Source organism: Vicugna pacos, chromosome 7 (assembly GCF_048564905.1).
Source record: "Vicugna pacos chromosome 7, VicPac4, whole genome shotgun sequence".
Classification (NCBI taxonomy): domain Eukaryota; kingdom Metazoa; phylum Chordata; class Mammalia; order Artiodactyla; family Camelidae; genus Vicugna; species Vicugna pacos.
The window spans coordinates 55,695,481-55,710,038 of NC_132993.1; the positions used below are offsets into that span (position 1 = coordinate 55,695,481).

General features: G+C 35.1%; 1 protein-coding gene across 1 annotated transcript in view; it reads left to right on the plus strand.

The window, feature by feature from the left end:
- The window catches only part of THSD7A (thrombospondin type 1 domain containing 7A), a 353,632-nt gene that overhangs the window by 259,037 nt on the left and 80,037 nt on the right, over positions 1-14,558 (plus strand). Inside the window, exon 7 of the mRNA XM_031679614.2 lies at positions 6,345-6,539. Coding sequence (XP_031535474.1) covers positions 6,345-6,539 — 195 coding nt within the window. The remainder of the gene's footprint in view (positions 1-6,344; positions 6,540-14,558) is intronic.

Consider the following 14,558-nt stretch of genomic DNA (forward strand, 5'->3'; position numbering starts at 1 on the left):
GTGTAGTTTCTCTTCAAGAAGGGAAATGAAGAAAGAGTTACAAGATTCAATTCATGGGTATTTACTTCAGTGAGCTGAGAGCGATTCTGGACCTACGTATCTTACAGTTGTTTTAAAGTTCAGATAAAGATACATGAAAGTGTTTCCTAGAAGATCTAGGCAAACATAAGCCTCCATTCTTTTCCCATATCAATTCTTTATTGAACTTATATTGGTTATCAATAAATAAGTAAATATATAAATAATGACTTTCAAAAGTCAGTATGAATTTTTAAGACTGTTTCTGAAGAATACAAAAGTTTCTGACAACCAAATGATCATTCTCAGGGTTGCTGTAGGATCTGTATGGATCTGGCAAGAGAAATCTGATCCCTAAGTTATGATACTAGAGACTTTCTAAGTAGTGTGCCTTTTTATTTTTTAAATCTTGAGTCTATATTTGGTTCCTCTCTACTTTGATTTCTCCATTCTGCTTATCCCCTCTCAGTTTCATTACACTGATGAGTTTGGATTTCGCAGTGCCTTCTGGAGGTGCATTGCACACAGGTGCTGCTGCCACTGTTAAAAATCAACCATGACAATCCGCATAGTTCTCTGATTTAAAAAAGTCAGCATGATGCAAGGGACATTTAGGGAACAAGGCTAAACACATATATGCCTTACATTAAAATACAATTCATTATATTTTTAATGCATTAACATTGTGTTCTTGACTCAGCTCCTAAACTATAAAAACCTTGAAACTAAAAAGCTTCATAAACCAAGGTTTATCTTTAATACATTTAGGTTTTACATGATGAGTGCAATAAACTTTCAGTATATACTTTTACCAAGAAAAAAAAGTCTATCATCTGATCTCAATTTTTACTTTGTTTTATTTCTATGGAAATCTTCATGACTTTTTAGTGTAATTACTTCAAACAGATGTTTAATTCTCTTATCTTCTTGTAGGAAACATAGAATGAGAGGAGATATTTTGGGAGCATTCATGAAAAGAGTTTGGTGATATTCATAAAAATAGATTAAACAAGGAAATTTGAGGGTTACTTTGAAGATGTCAAAATACATGTTTAAGTTGATTATTAATGAATTATTAAAATATATTCTTAAAATTATATTTGTGGGAAAAAGTTAAATCAGAGACACTAACTTAAATATTTATATCTGTTTTTGAATTCATAAAAATAAATAAACCCAAGCATTTTCATTTTATTTCTCAACCTCTTGTTATAGGATTTCACAAACAAGCTTAAACCACATAACATATACTTTAGTTAAGGCTTCAAAGTAAGATGTGAATTATACCATGTAAACAATGGTTCATTCATTTAGTTTTGTGTTACATATTTCACGTAAAATATGCATTTTTCAGATTTGGTTAAAATGCCTAGAGCTTGATGTGGAGTGGAAAGGGAGCATGTTGCATAAATGCAAAGCAATCCTTTGAAACTTTTCACATTGGTAAATACATGCTAAAAAGTATAGTGTATTTCATATGCAAAGGCAAGCGTGTGGAGGAGTCTAAATGTTGGCATCGCTTTCAGAATAATAAGAAAAATTAACTTCAGAAAGACTAAAGAAAAATAGAAAAAAAGAGGTTGCACTGGTCAGTGCCTGGATGAGTTGTAGAACTTACATCTTTCACCATAGTGATAATTAGATGTGTCTGCCCAGAATTATTGGGATGCTCACACTCAGATAATCAAACTCTCAAATGGCTCCATAATGGGGACATATGATAGTTGAAAATGTCCTAATAGTGGGGCAGCTGATATGGAAAAATGGAATTTCCATTTCTCTATATGGAAAGAGTATAAATTAACCTGATAGTTGGATGTGTACATGTTTGATTTACTGTTACATGTTCTCTGATACAGTATCATGCATAACAATTCTTATGTAATTAAAATAATGTTTATCAATCAAAAGCAAGTTTTAATGTGAGGAAGAGGAGTGAAATTATTTTCTGCAGTTCTTATAAGTAAAGAGCTGATTTCCAAGGTCACTTTTTGTTTAAAAAAAGTAAGACAGACGTAACAGCCTCAGAAACTGGCTGTAGATGACAAGTTATGGAGTTAACCTGTGATAGCCGGAGACTCAGCTTTTTCCCCCTAATATTTCCTAGATGACTTATGCCTGGAATGCTGACGATTTAGGTTTAAAAGAGCAAAGTTCCTAAGGGTTCCAGTTAGTGGTCAGTTAGGGAGTTGACTAAAGCATCCATTGAAAGCAAAGCTAGAGATCTGAATGATTCCATATCCTCTCAGATCTATGACTGTTTGTTCAATGGCCATAAGCCCTAGACGTGTCAGCGTGTGGCTGCCACCATGCATCACTGTGCCTTGAGAAACAACTTAGACTGCCGGTGTCCTGACTTCTTTACATACAAAGCCTCATCCATTATTAACTCCCTGGCATTTTGAGTTCTCCCTACCACCATACCAGTTAAAAAGTATTTTGTTGTTGGAGAGTTGGTTAAAACTCATTTCAGATCTTCTTTCCTTAGACAAACTTCTGCTTTTTGAGACAGCAAACTTAATGATCATGAATTTCCTTTAAAGTAAACAAAACAAAACAAACATTAATACCTATGTCAGAAGGTTTTTGTGAAAGGTACAAACTTTCACTTATAAAATAAATGTCATGAGAATGTAATGCACAGAATGGTGACTATCGTTATTAATACTGTATTGCATGTTTGAAAGTTGCTAAGAGAATACATATAAAAAATCGTCATCGTAAGAAAAAAATTGTAACTGTGCTTGGGTTATTAATTAGACTTACTGAAGTGATCACTTCCTAATATAAACAAATGCTGAACCATTATTTTGTACATTTGAAACTAATATAATATATGTAAATTATACCTCAGAGGAAAAAAAAGGAAATTGTTGTCATAATTAGCTGAGATGGTATATGCAGTATTCATAGTACAGTGCCTGACAAAAGATGGGCAATTAGTAGCTATTCACTGAATGTATGTTTTCATCCAAGTATAAAGAGAAGTATAAAAGGAAGTTCTATAGGAAAACAAACAATGTTAGGTATGAAATCCAGATGAATTCATTTTATACAGCTATCCTTTCAAGATGCAGTCTGGTTCTGAGGGAGGGTATAGCTCGGTGGTAGAGTGTGTGCTTAGCGTGCACAAGGTCCTGGGTTCAATCCTCAGTACCTCCATTAAAAATAAAGAAATAAACCTAATTACTCCCTCCCCCAAAATAAATAAATAAAAATAAAATAATAAAGATGCAGTCTGGTTCCAATCAAATCACAAGAGAACAAAGGCAGAAAAATCCTAGAGCAGTGCTCCTCAAATTTTACCTGCATACAAATCACCTAGGGATCTTTCTAAAATGCAAGTTATCATTCAGTGGGTGGGATCTGAGAGATTGCATTTCTAGCAAATTCCAGGCAATGCATATGCTGACCGTCCAACAAATACACTTGAATACATGTAAATTTAAAAAATACTGAACTTAAATCCATATTTGCCTAGTCTAACATTTCTTTTCCTGGAACAGCAGCTTAAAATTAATTGATTTATTCATGTAGCAGAAGATTTGGGTCTGTTAGGTGCCAGGGACTGTTTTAAGTTCAAAGTATAAAACAGTGAATAAAGCAAATAAGGATCATGCCCATAATGGGCTTTTAATCTAGTAGTAGGATCAGATAATAAACATCTAAACAATTGAAATAGTTTCTAGTGATGATTAAAACTGTAAGAAAGATAAAATGAAGTTACTGTGAGATTCCTTATGGACAGTGAAGGCTCCTCCGGCCAGGAGACAGTTGAAGTGAAACCTGAATGTTGAGAAGCAGTCTGTGTACAAAGTGAAGAGAGAATGCAGATGCCCTGAGGCAGTAACGAAACTGGTCTGCAGGAGGAAAGGGAAAAAACCCATTGTGGCTAGAACATAATACCATTATTTGGATGCAAGATTGTGATGGGCAACCAGGAGCAATCAGAGGCATGGGGCAAGGTTATAGGTGACAAAGTTGGGGTTAGTGCAGCCAGGGCTGAAACCTTGGAGGCTGGATCCAAAGTGAGTTTTTGGATCCAACAGCTCCACAGAGGGTTAAAGTGGACTCTAGGAGGAATGTACCTACAGAAAGGTACACCTGGCTAGGCAGAACAAGATGAGTGAAAAAGAGCTAATAACATCAAGTCCGAGACACAGATTGGAAACAAATAAAAAAGAATAACTCAAAAAGCAAAGAAGGTTAAAATTGTATGTCTCGTGGTTTACACTACAAGAAACGGAAATTTATTATGTTATGCCATGCAAATTAATCTACTAGCACACAGGTGGCACATTCTTCTTAAATGCCGCTGAATGAATTTTTCTGATTCGAAATGATTACGTAACTATTAGAGAAAACGTAAGATTGTAATTCCTGGCTGACTATAAGCTGCAGCCCCAAACTTACCTTACTTTTCACAAAATATTGGAAATGAAAGTGACAGAGGGTAGAGAGAACAATAAAAGATAGCAAAGAAGGAGATAAGATATGCAAGCCCCTCCTTGCACTAAGAAAAATGTAGTAAACACAAGAGCTTAGAGCACTCCCTCACACCATACACAAAAATAAACTCATGGGACTTAAACATAAGACACAACACTGTAAACCTCCTGGAAGAAAACATAGGCAAATGTTCTCTGACATACATCTTAACAGTGTTTCCCTAGGGCAGTCTGCCTAGGCCCTAGAAATGAAAGTAGAAATAAACAAATGGGACCTAATTAAACACAAGAATCATTATTATGTAAATTGTGAAATATTATGTGCTTTGTATTATAATGATTTTTGTACTCTACCTACCATACAGTCTAGTATATCATTTTATTGGGATATAAGCCAAACCCTAACGCCAATAAGAGCAGAATTAAAAGAGATCTTTCAGATCAGAGTAACTAAGGAATAAACGATATAATGACCCAACAGTCAGTCATTTGAGTGAGTCTTAGGATTGAGCAAGTCTGATAATTTGAAGCCTTGCGAACTAGTGGCTATTAACAGGTAAGTACATTCTAATTGACTTCTGATTTTGTCTAATGATTTAAGGCCCTGCAAAGTAGTAGCTATTAACATGTTACAGCATTTCGAATTGTCTTCTGATTTTCTGTCTTGTTTTTCACATATATGAATAAAGGACTGTTCATTAAAATGATATTTCTAACCTTCCATCAGTGGCAAACAGCTTTGAGCTGTTTGCTTGTAGCAATGAAGAAAGGCATGATTAGTCACCCTTTCTCACCTGAATGCCTAATGTCTCAGGGCATAAATATCCAGAATTACGGATATATTCCATGGCAAAATAGCAGATTAATTTTACCTGTTTGTGTATTGTTTTACTCCAATCCATTGGCCTCATTAGCCTCTACATTAACCAGCTAAGACACAGAATTCAGACTCTTTTCATACTGTATTTTGGTCATTTATTTGTAATTATTTTAGTTATCTTTGACGTTTATTAGCAGCAACAATATTTTCTTTCTTATTGACCTGTATATCTCATTCAGTCATTCAACAAACACTAACAGAGTGCCAATGACTTAAGCTTTGAGGGGTAATGGAGAAAGTAGAGTGAGATGAAGCTAGAAAAGGAAACAAAAGCTGGGTCATTTGAGGTCTCATAAACTTTGAGAAATCTGGTCTTTTTCTGAAGAGCAACAGGAAACGGCTGAAGAGTTTTAAGTGACACCATCTTAACTTCTGCCATTAGCTTACCTTGTTGTGTTTTCCCCCTCTCCCAGTGGGACCTTCATAACCTGCGGTTTTATAAAGCTATCCTATCATTTATATTTCCTGGCTATTTCCAACTAAAAAACTAATTTTTAACTGAAAGAAGAAGGTTGCCAATTTTATAAAAATTAATTCTTTGGGAGACATTAGAAAGTTTGCAAAAAGAGATACCTATGAATTGGTTCATGAAAACCTATGATACATGCTGTGGATAGATTCATTATTTGTCAATGATGGCTCATGTCCAATAACAAAATAAAGGAAAGAGGGACATATTTCATTGATGTTCCTTATTGCAAGATTAATAAGTATAAAAATCACTTACAGGGCAATGTCAACATAAAAATACTTGTACTTGATCTACACACCTAAGCATCAATAATAAAGAAGGTTAATTTAGGGATCTGTCTGTCTGTCTGTCTGTTCCTGGTGTTCCTTTAACATCTGACCGTAGTAAGCTGTCACTCTTTTGGCTTTGTTTTTACCCAGGAACAAAAGGGAAATAACCTAATTTATCTTGGTACCCATCTGGTTTCAGTTGCTCATTTTACATTTATTTAAAAGTGATAGACTGTTGGTGATGATGTCTTTCCCAGGAGAAGAAGTTGACCGACAGCTATGCAGAGATGCCATCTTCCCCATCCCTGTTGCCTGCGATGCCCCTTGCCCCAAGGACTGTGTGCTCAGCATGTGGTCTGCGTGGTCCTCTTGCTCCCACACCTGCTCAGGGAAAACCACAGAAGGAAAACAGATACGAGCACGGTCCATCCTGGCTTATGCAGGTGATGAAGGTAAGGTTGCCAGCTTCAGAAGGGACTTAAGTTTCTTCCAGAGGTTGGCATGCATTTTCTTTGTCTAGCCTGGATAAAATGATTTTCTTCAAAAATCAATTTTCAGCAATCCAGCAATACAAGGAGATTTCATATCTGTTCACATATTGGTCAGCTTGCTCCTCTTCCCCAAAATTAACCTTGAAAATAGACCTTCAATAAAAAGAAAAGATTTATTTATTTATTTATTTATTTATTTATTTATTTATTTATTTATGGTTGTGTTTTTTGCAGGAGGAGGTGGGTATTAGGTTTTTATTTAGTTATTTTAGTGGAGGTGCTGGGAATTGAACCCATGGCCTTTGTGCATGCTAAGTGCACACTGTGCCACTGAGCTATACCTGACCCAAGAAAAGAGTTAAAAGTGAACTCACTTTGCCTTTCCTCCCTCCTAATAATTCAAGTTCTTTCCACTTAAAAGTGTTAAGCCTGTAGAAAAATACTAAAATGACTCCCCACATTCCTGACTTCAGGTTTCATTGTTTTGTCTGTTTTAGTAGTCAGTTTTTCCCTTTGAAATCACATTCTACCTTCACATGGATAGGCATATATGTTCAATGATAAAGTTTATTGAAAATAATCACCAGCATGGCTGTTGCTTGACTGAAAATTACATGAATTTCTACTATTCAGGTTTCTGAACATAGGCACTGAGATACAGAAGTCTCATATGTAGATTGTATTCATTAAAATAAGTTGCTCCTAAATCACTTCACCTTATTGGTTGAATAAAGCATGGTTTGTCATTCATTCATACCTCACTGGTGCCAGCCTTACTGTTGAGAAATACAAGGCTCTTGGTAATTGTCTCTCAAGCTTATATCCAAATGCTAATTTGGCCTCTGTGCGACTGAGTGATGTAATGTCATACTTAATCTTGTCATTCTGGAAGATAACACAGGAGTAAGGAAAACACAGAAGTAATTCAAGTTCTGTCACATTAAGCATGTTCTGTCTCAAGAATATAGGTGTATGTTGCTTAAATATTATCAGGCTTAATCATTCTTCTCATCCACATTTAACACTAGTAAATAATGATTTCTATTTGTAGTGATCATATGTTTCTTTATGTATACCCTCAAATAATCAATTTTGGAGTTTTCATGTTGCCTATTTTGTTCTGTTTATGAAGCATTTTAGTGATAGAAATCTGATAGTATTCTTACTTAATCAAACTTACCGTCTGTGTATGTAACTCTATGCAGAAATGTAACTACCTTGACTTTAAGATATAGGAGAAAAAATAACATAATTAAAACAATCAACCTATGGGAAAACTTAGAATTTTCTTCGAAGTGTCCAAAAAATGGTGGGGTTTTTTTTTTGTCACCTTAGTATAAATTTAGTTATTATCTAACGAAAGAAGTATGTTTATGGAACCTAATAGAAAAATAGAACCTTTTAGAGGGAAACTTAGATGCCCTATGTTGTCAAACAATAAGTCTAACCTTGTATAGATTGTATTCAGACTTCACATTCTGTCAGCTCAGATTATGTCCTGGGCTTCATTAAAATTAGATCTGTGGTCACTCTGCTTCCTATAAATCCATTATACTCTGCAGACACTTGCTGTGTGACTAGTAATGAGTGACTTTTCGCCCCGAGACTCACATGGCTGAGATTTTGCCATGCTTGCAAAACTCACCAGATCATTATTTCTATAGACATGATGCTTCACACTGAAAGGACATGAAATGCTTTAAAGGCAGAAATTTATGACTGCTCTTTGGTGTGTATCATCCACTTAGGTTGAAAGGGTGGGACTTCGATAATTTTTAATTAAGGCTAGTAGCTGCATCAGAAGTGAGCCATACTGGAAAATTATAGATGTGTATATAGTTAATCATAAAGGCATGAATTCAAAGTATAATTTTAAAAGGAAACTGTAGAGGAAACTCCATCAACGGGAAATCTGCTGCTATTTGCCTCTGTTAGTAACCGCTACAAAGACTGGTATAATTATGTGAAATATTTAAGGAAAAATTTATCCTTCGAAAGTGATTTAATACCTATTATTTGTGGAACACAAAAACACATTTTCTCTTCCTCAAAATAAGTCTTTTCTAAATATGAGCTATTTTTTAAATACATTTGCAGGCAGTTTAAAAATATGTTTCCCTGCCAATTAGATATCCCTTTATAATTATACAGAAATGTAGGTATTTCTGTTATTCCTGAAGAATTAGTATTTTGTATGTATCATAAATATTTTTTAATTTTTCTTTGGATAAGAAAATTATTGTGATAACCTTAAGGCAAAAGGTCACATTATTAAAACTATATATTGAGTGTTTAGAAATGGAATTATATAATTTTCTGGTGAAATAACTTACAAGACAAGCCCACATGCAAAGTATTCATATGGATTTACAGAATCAATGCTGCAGCGTGTGCATTTGTACTTCTGTTTATCTCAGAGTATACCATTAAATGTTATAGTGAAGATTATATAACCTCTTTTATTAATAAAAACAGACTAAGTTGTACTGCAGTAACAGCCCAGAAATTCAGTAACTTAAAAGAACTATTACGTCTCCCTCTTGGGAATTTTGCTACAGTGTCAGGTAACTCTCCAAGGTAGTCTGTCCCCCAGTGTCTCAGCATTGCACCTCCATTTGAAGACCTGCCTGACAATCATCATGCCAGAGGAAGAAGATAGGGGTATCTGCTGATTTAACAGCATCAGCAATTAAATTACTTCATCCAAAAGTGCTTTATGTCATTTCCACAGACATTTCATTGTCAAAGTAAGTCATATAATCATGACTTAAAGTTGAGCCTAATTTCAAGTGGGGCAGGACTAAATATAGTCCTACTGTGTGCTAGAAAGAGGAGTGCTGCCTACTAGTCTAGCCCCTGAATTACCAGTCGTCTTTTTTGTGTATGTGTATGCATATGTGTGGCACATCTACATCTACATGGGTATCTGTGTCCATGTATGTTATGTGATGGAGGACTATTCCATATGGTCCCAGTTCAGTAGATAAGCTCTCTATTGTTAAAATGTTATGACTTTTACTATTTCTTTGTTTCTGTTAAAAGAATGGTAGAGTAATAGAATAGCACTTCCATTTTCTCTTGCCATACTTTCTTTTCCCTTTCCTTCCTTTCCTTTCTAGGTTATTCCTCTTCCTTTCTGGACAATTTTATCTATAAAGCCATTAAATGGAGCCAGGTAGTTGGGTATCTGTACCAGCAGGCGGGGAGTCTTCAAAGGTCCAGAGGAGTTTGTCAGAGCCCAGCCTGAGTGAGATGGGCAACCCCAGTGGGAAAAGGGTGGCCTGGCATGAGATGTCAGAGACACTGAGAAGTCTAAAGAGAGGGGTATATGGATTGTATAAGAGGGTCAAAGAATATTTTGGGACAGTTGGCAAACTTGAGTGGGTCTGAGGATGAGATGGAAATAATGTATCAGTGTTAATTTCCTGATTTCCTCATCTTGAATATTAAATTTGCTTCTGTATAGGAAAATACCTTTGACTGCAGGAAATACACACTGAAGTATTTAGAGTAATGGGGCATCATTTCAATAACTTCTTCCCAGTGATCCAGAGGGAAAATTATTGATAATATACTTTTTATTTTCCTATAATTTCGAGGCTGGTTCAAAGTTAAACATAAAAAATAGAATAAAGACAATTTGAATACTTCTATTTTTTATATAATCTTGAGTAATATCATGTAACCTATTATTTTGTGTATCAGCAGTACACAAAAATTGTCATAAAATGATTCTTACTGAAATACTGTCATTTGGAAACCAAATCACAAATGGTAAAACAACTGGCGATAGATAGTTAATATACTGGAGAAAGTAAAAGTATTTCTTTTCAACTTAAAAAAGTAGAATTGTGTTGGTGTGTATCTTACTTCTGTAGCCTTGACTTTTGGCTAAATAAGATTGGTAATTTGCTTTTTGATTTGTGTGATACCTTGAGGTAAAAATCTTCCTTAAATTGTGTAAACTATAAGAATGATCCCCAAAGCCACTTTAAAATTATGCCAGAAGTTCTAAAAAGATGTGCTCTTTTAACACTTAGTCTGGCATAGGATAATTGACATAAATAGTAGTAAGTTGAATTTGAATAAAAAAAAGTTTAATTGATGTTAGACTTATGGCCTTTGCCATTTTTGAACTTGTGTTGCAGATTCTTAACAAACTTAGTTGAAAAAGGAAAAATGATTTTCAAAATGTTTTCCACTGAGTATAACAACTTCTGTTAATTCTTAATGATAGAGTCAATTATCCTTACAAAGCAAGAAATGAGACAGTATTTATTTTTGCAGAGTTCATAGTGACCTGATACAACTTCAGCCAAATGTTAGTGTGTCTTTTTACCTCCTTCATACATGCATGGAATAGGTGCAAATTGAAATAAAATTATGCCAATTTTTCTCAAATAGTAGTCTTCAAAATTTCTGTTTTACAGTACAAAACATGGAGAACAGGAATGTTTCTCTTTTACCTTGTTTAGTTTTTACAGTTAAATGATTTAATTCTAAGAATCAGGGAGTACTTACATTTCCTAGAGGAATTTGAAGAACCCAGGATCTATTTTATGTGTATATACACACATAACTCTGACTTCTAAGTAAATACTGTCACTCCCTCATCCTCCCACTATTGATTGGGAAAAAGGAGTTCTGCTTCAGTCTGTTCCTCCACCAGGCAAGATTTATGCAGACTCCAGTGAGCCGTCTTCTGCCTCTTACTACAAGGGGGGAAAAGTGAGGAGAGAAGGGGAGCGGTGCTGCAGCAGAGTAGCAGAGTGTCGAGGTTCTCCATGGCCAATGCACTTCCAGTTAAAATCCCCGAAATCGTGTCACTGCCAATGTGCTTTTCACGCACAGTGGTCTGCTATCCAAGGGGTTAGGGCTACAATAGCAGGCAGTTACAAGTATCTTAAGACTGTCGTTCATAGTACACTGATAGCCTCTTCTTAACCTGAGCCCAGTCCACTCCCTTATCCTCACCACCAATTACTTCCCTGTGTGAACTCTGCACTCCAATTGACTGCATCAATATTGCTAATTCCCAGGGTCATACCTCCCTGAGTGCCTTTGCTTTTATTTATTTTTTTCTTCTGCTTAAATAAAATCTTTTCCTTCTCTCCCTTCCCAGAACTCTGCTTGTCGAAATCCTACTCCTTCAGTATTCACCTCAATGCCTTCTTTACTGAGGCATTTTTAGTCACCCCCCAAATTAACGTAATCTTACCACTTCTGAATCCCAATTTTCCTTAGTATCTCTTTTAACATAGTTATTATAGTCTACCTAGAATTATATTCATTTTCTACTACTTTTTTCCACTGTATTATAAGATCTCTGAGAGTAGAGGAGACTTTGAGATCTCTAAGAGTACAGGAACTGTTTCTAACCTCCCAATATCCCTTGAAGCATAGGTGACCATTGCGTATCACATTCAATATGTAGGCATCCAGTTATTTTGAAAAGGTTCTTTTTTTTTTTTTCAGTCTGCCGCTAAATTGTAATGACTTCAGTGCCAGACCCAGAAACACCATAGCTCTCTTAAATGTATCCTAACCAAGCTTTTATGGAGAGGAAAAGTCACTTTTTCGTTTCTAAGAGAGAAGTCTCACACAATAGTTGGTATTTTTATATGAACATGGAAGTTCATTTATATAGCAGAATTTCATCAAAGTATTATAAAGTCTTTCCTTTCAGTGGAACAATAGAAATCCTAGTTGCATTAACATGAAGCATATATTTTTATATATAAGAGGATTTTTTTAAATATATTTATCACTAATTTTGTCTTGGTTGACATTTTATAATTTCCCCAGTAGTATGGAAATATTCCCAGATGTCTGGAATTAGATGTTCCCATAAATAATAAATAAATTCAGTGTTACATCTATCAATTTTTCAACCATAAAATTATTCCCCAAATAGCAGGATGATGCTGCAGTGACTGATTACTCCAAGCCATGCTTTCCAAATTGTCCTTTCATTGTTATAATTAAGACCACATTGGGGCTTATCTGTACAACTATCTTGACGACAGACCAAAACTGCTGATGTGGCTTTAATGTGAATTGAGGCAAGAAAATAAATAGTCTTTATGTCCGTAAACTTAACAACTATCTTGCTGTTCCTGAACACGTTATGCTGATGTTGTGAAAGTTTTTTCCTTAACATTTTTTTTCCAAGCCAACCAGTCAGTTCCAATGTCAAAAACAATTCAGAGTTTTCAAATCACAGTTTACACAGCATATATATACTCAGGGTGAAAATGGGGTAAGTAAAGACACAGATTATTTTGTGGAAGAGCAACAATTTTACTATTAAATATGAAGTTACAGGTAAAATGGTTATGTAAATTAAATGTGTGTGTGTGTGTATGTGTATGTGTATGTATGTATGTATATATATATATATATATATATATATATATATATATATATATATATATATATATATTTAAAATTAGCCTGTGTTTTCCTGAGAAATAAGATGGCATAAATCTAGAGCCTCAGGGAATGGGTAGGAAGAATGCTCATTTACTTTTCCCCAATCCAATTAGCAGATTTTCAGATTCGTTCCTATTCAAATCCTAAACTTCTTGTTTCCAGGGTCACTGAGCTGTCTGATGTAGGACAGGATACGAACTGTGACAGATATTCTCACCTTCGTGAAGCAGGGGACATTAGTGAAATGCTGTTTAATGCAGGTTATTCTGCTGTTGATCCCATGTTCAGCACTGCCCAAATGATCCTACACTGCAGTTGAATTCTCACCTTAACTGCCTCCTGATTTATTTGCTGAATAGAGGGATGTCCTTAATCACAAGTGAAGTGGTAACTGCAGATCAGCCCAGGATGTAGTTTTGTTTGACTTTTACTCACATCTCAAACTTTAGGGTCCATCTTCCATGTTGAGGTCCCTAGCCATTAAATCACCTTTTCTTACTTTTTTTTTTAGTTTTTGGGACTTGCTTTCCTATTGTCTAAAACCCACCTCTTCTCATGCTCAGTGTTTCCTCCATTTACTATCACAAATATGTATGATTAACATAAGTAATATGCAGGGTGAACAAGATAAACAATAAATTCCTCCTGAACTCCGCTTTTAGCAATATATAAAGCTTTTTATTTTCATAGTGGGCATTATAAGTAGCATAGTAGTTAAAAAACAAAACAAAACTGGGCTCCATAAATTCCTAGCTGTTACTGTGGCCATGTCATTAATCCTTATGGGCTCATGAACTTGATAGTTTTTTACTTGTACAGCAGCTATAGATATAAAATGAGGTGCCACCCAGAACATACTTAAAATGGGGCTAGCAGAGTTCCATATTGACAACTCCACACCACATTCTGTTGATTAAAGGACACATCTGGTCTACCCTTTATCATCTCTGTAATTACTACATCGTACAATGGGTGCATTTTAAAATCACTGTGGCCAAGCAGCAGTTATAACACAGTTGTCATTGCTAGTACATGTGAATTTCTTTTTTGTTCCTGGAGACAAAAGCAATCCTATGGTATTCCTGCCAAAAACAAAGAAAACAAAAATAGCTAAGGGCCATTTGAGGAAGGAAAATAAACTCTTTCTTAGCTGCTTGCTTAAACCTTTCATTCATATCTTCTGGTGTGATTAAAAATGCAACAGCATCAAAGCTTAGAGATGGGTACCAGTATCCTGGAAGAAAACCCTGGAGACAACAGAGAACACTCTAAGAAATCCTGCATCACTGACGCTGTGGATGCCACAGGGATGACACTGTTTAAGAGAATACAAACTTGGGTGAGAGTGAGTTAAAAAGCTACTCAAAATATTTAGATTCTGAATGTAAAGAAGTTTTAGGACTACCTTCCCCTTTAATATATGCAAAAGAGTGTTATTTTTTAATCTAAATAAGTCATACAAAGCTATTTCAGTAAGCATACAGTAAAAGTTAGAGTTGATAAAAAGAAGTATTGCATTGTTTAATTTGCAGCCTTTGTGACACGTAA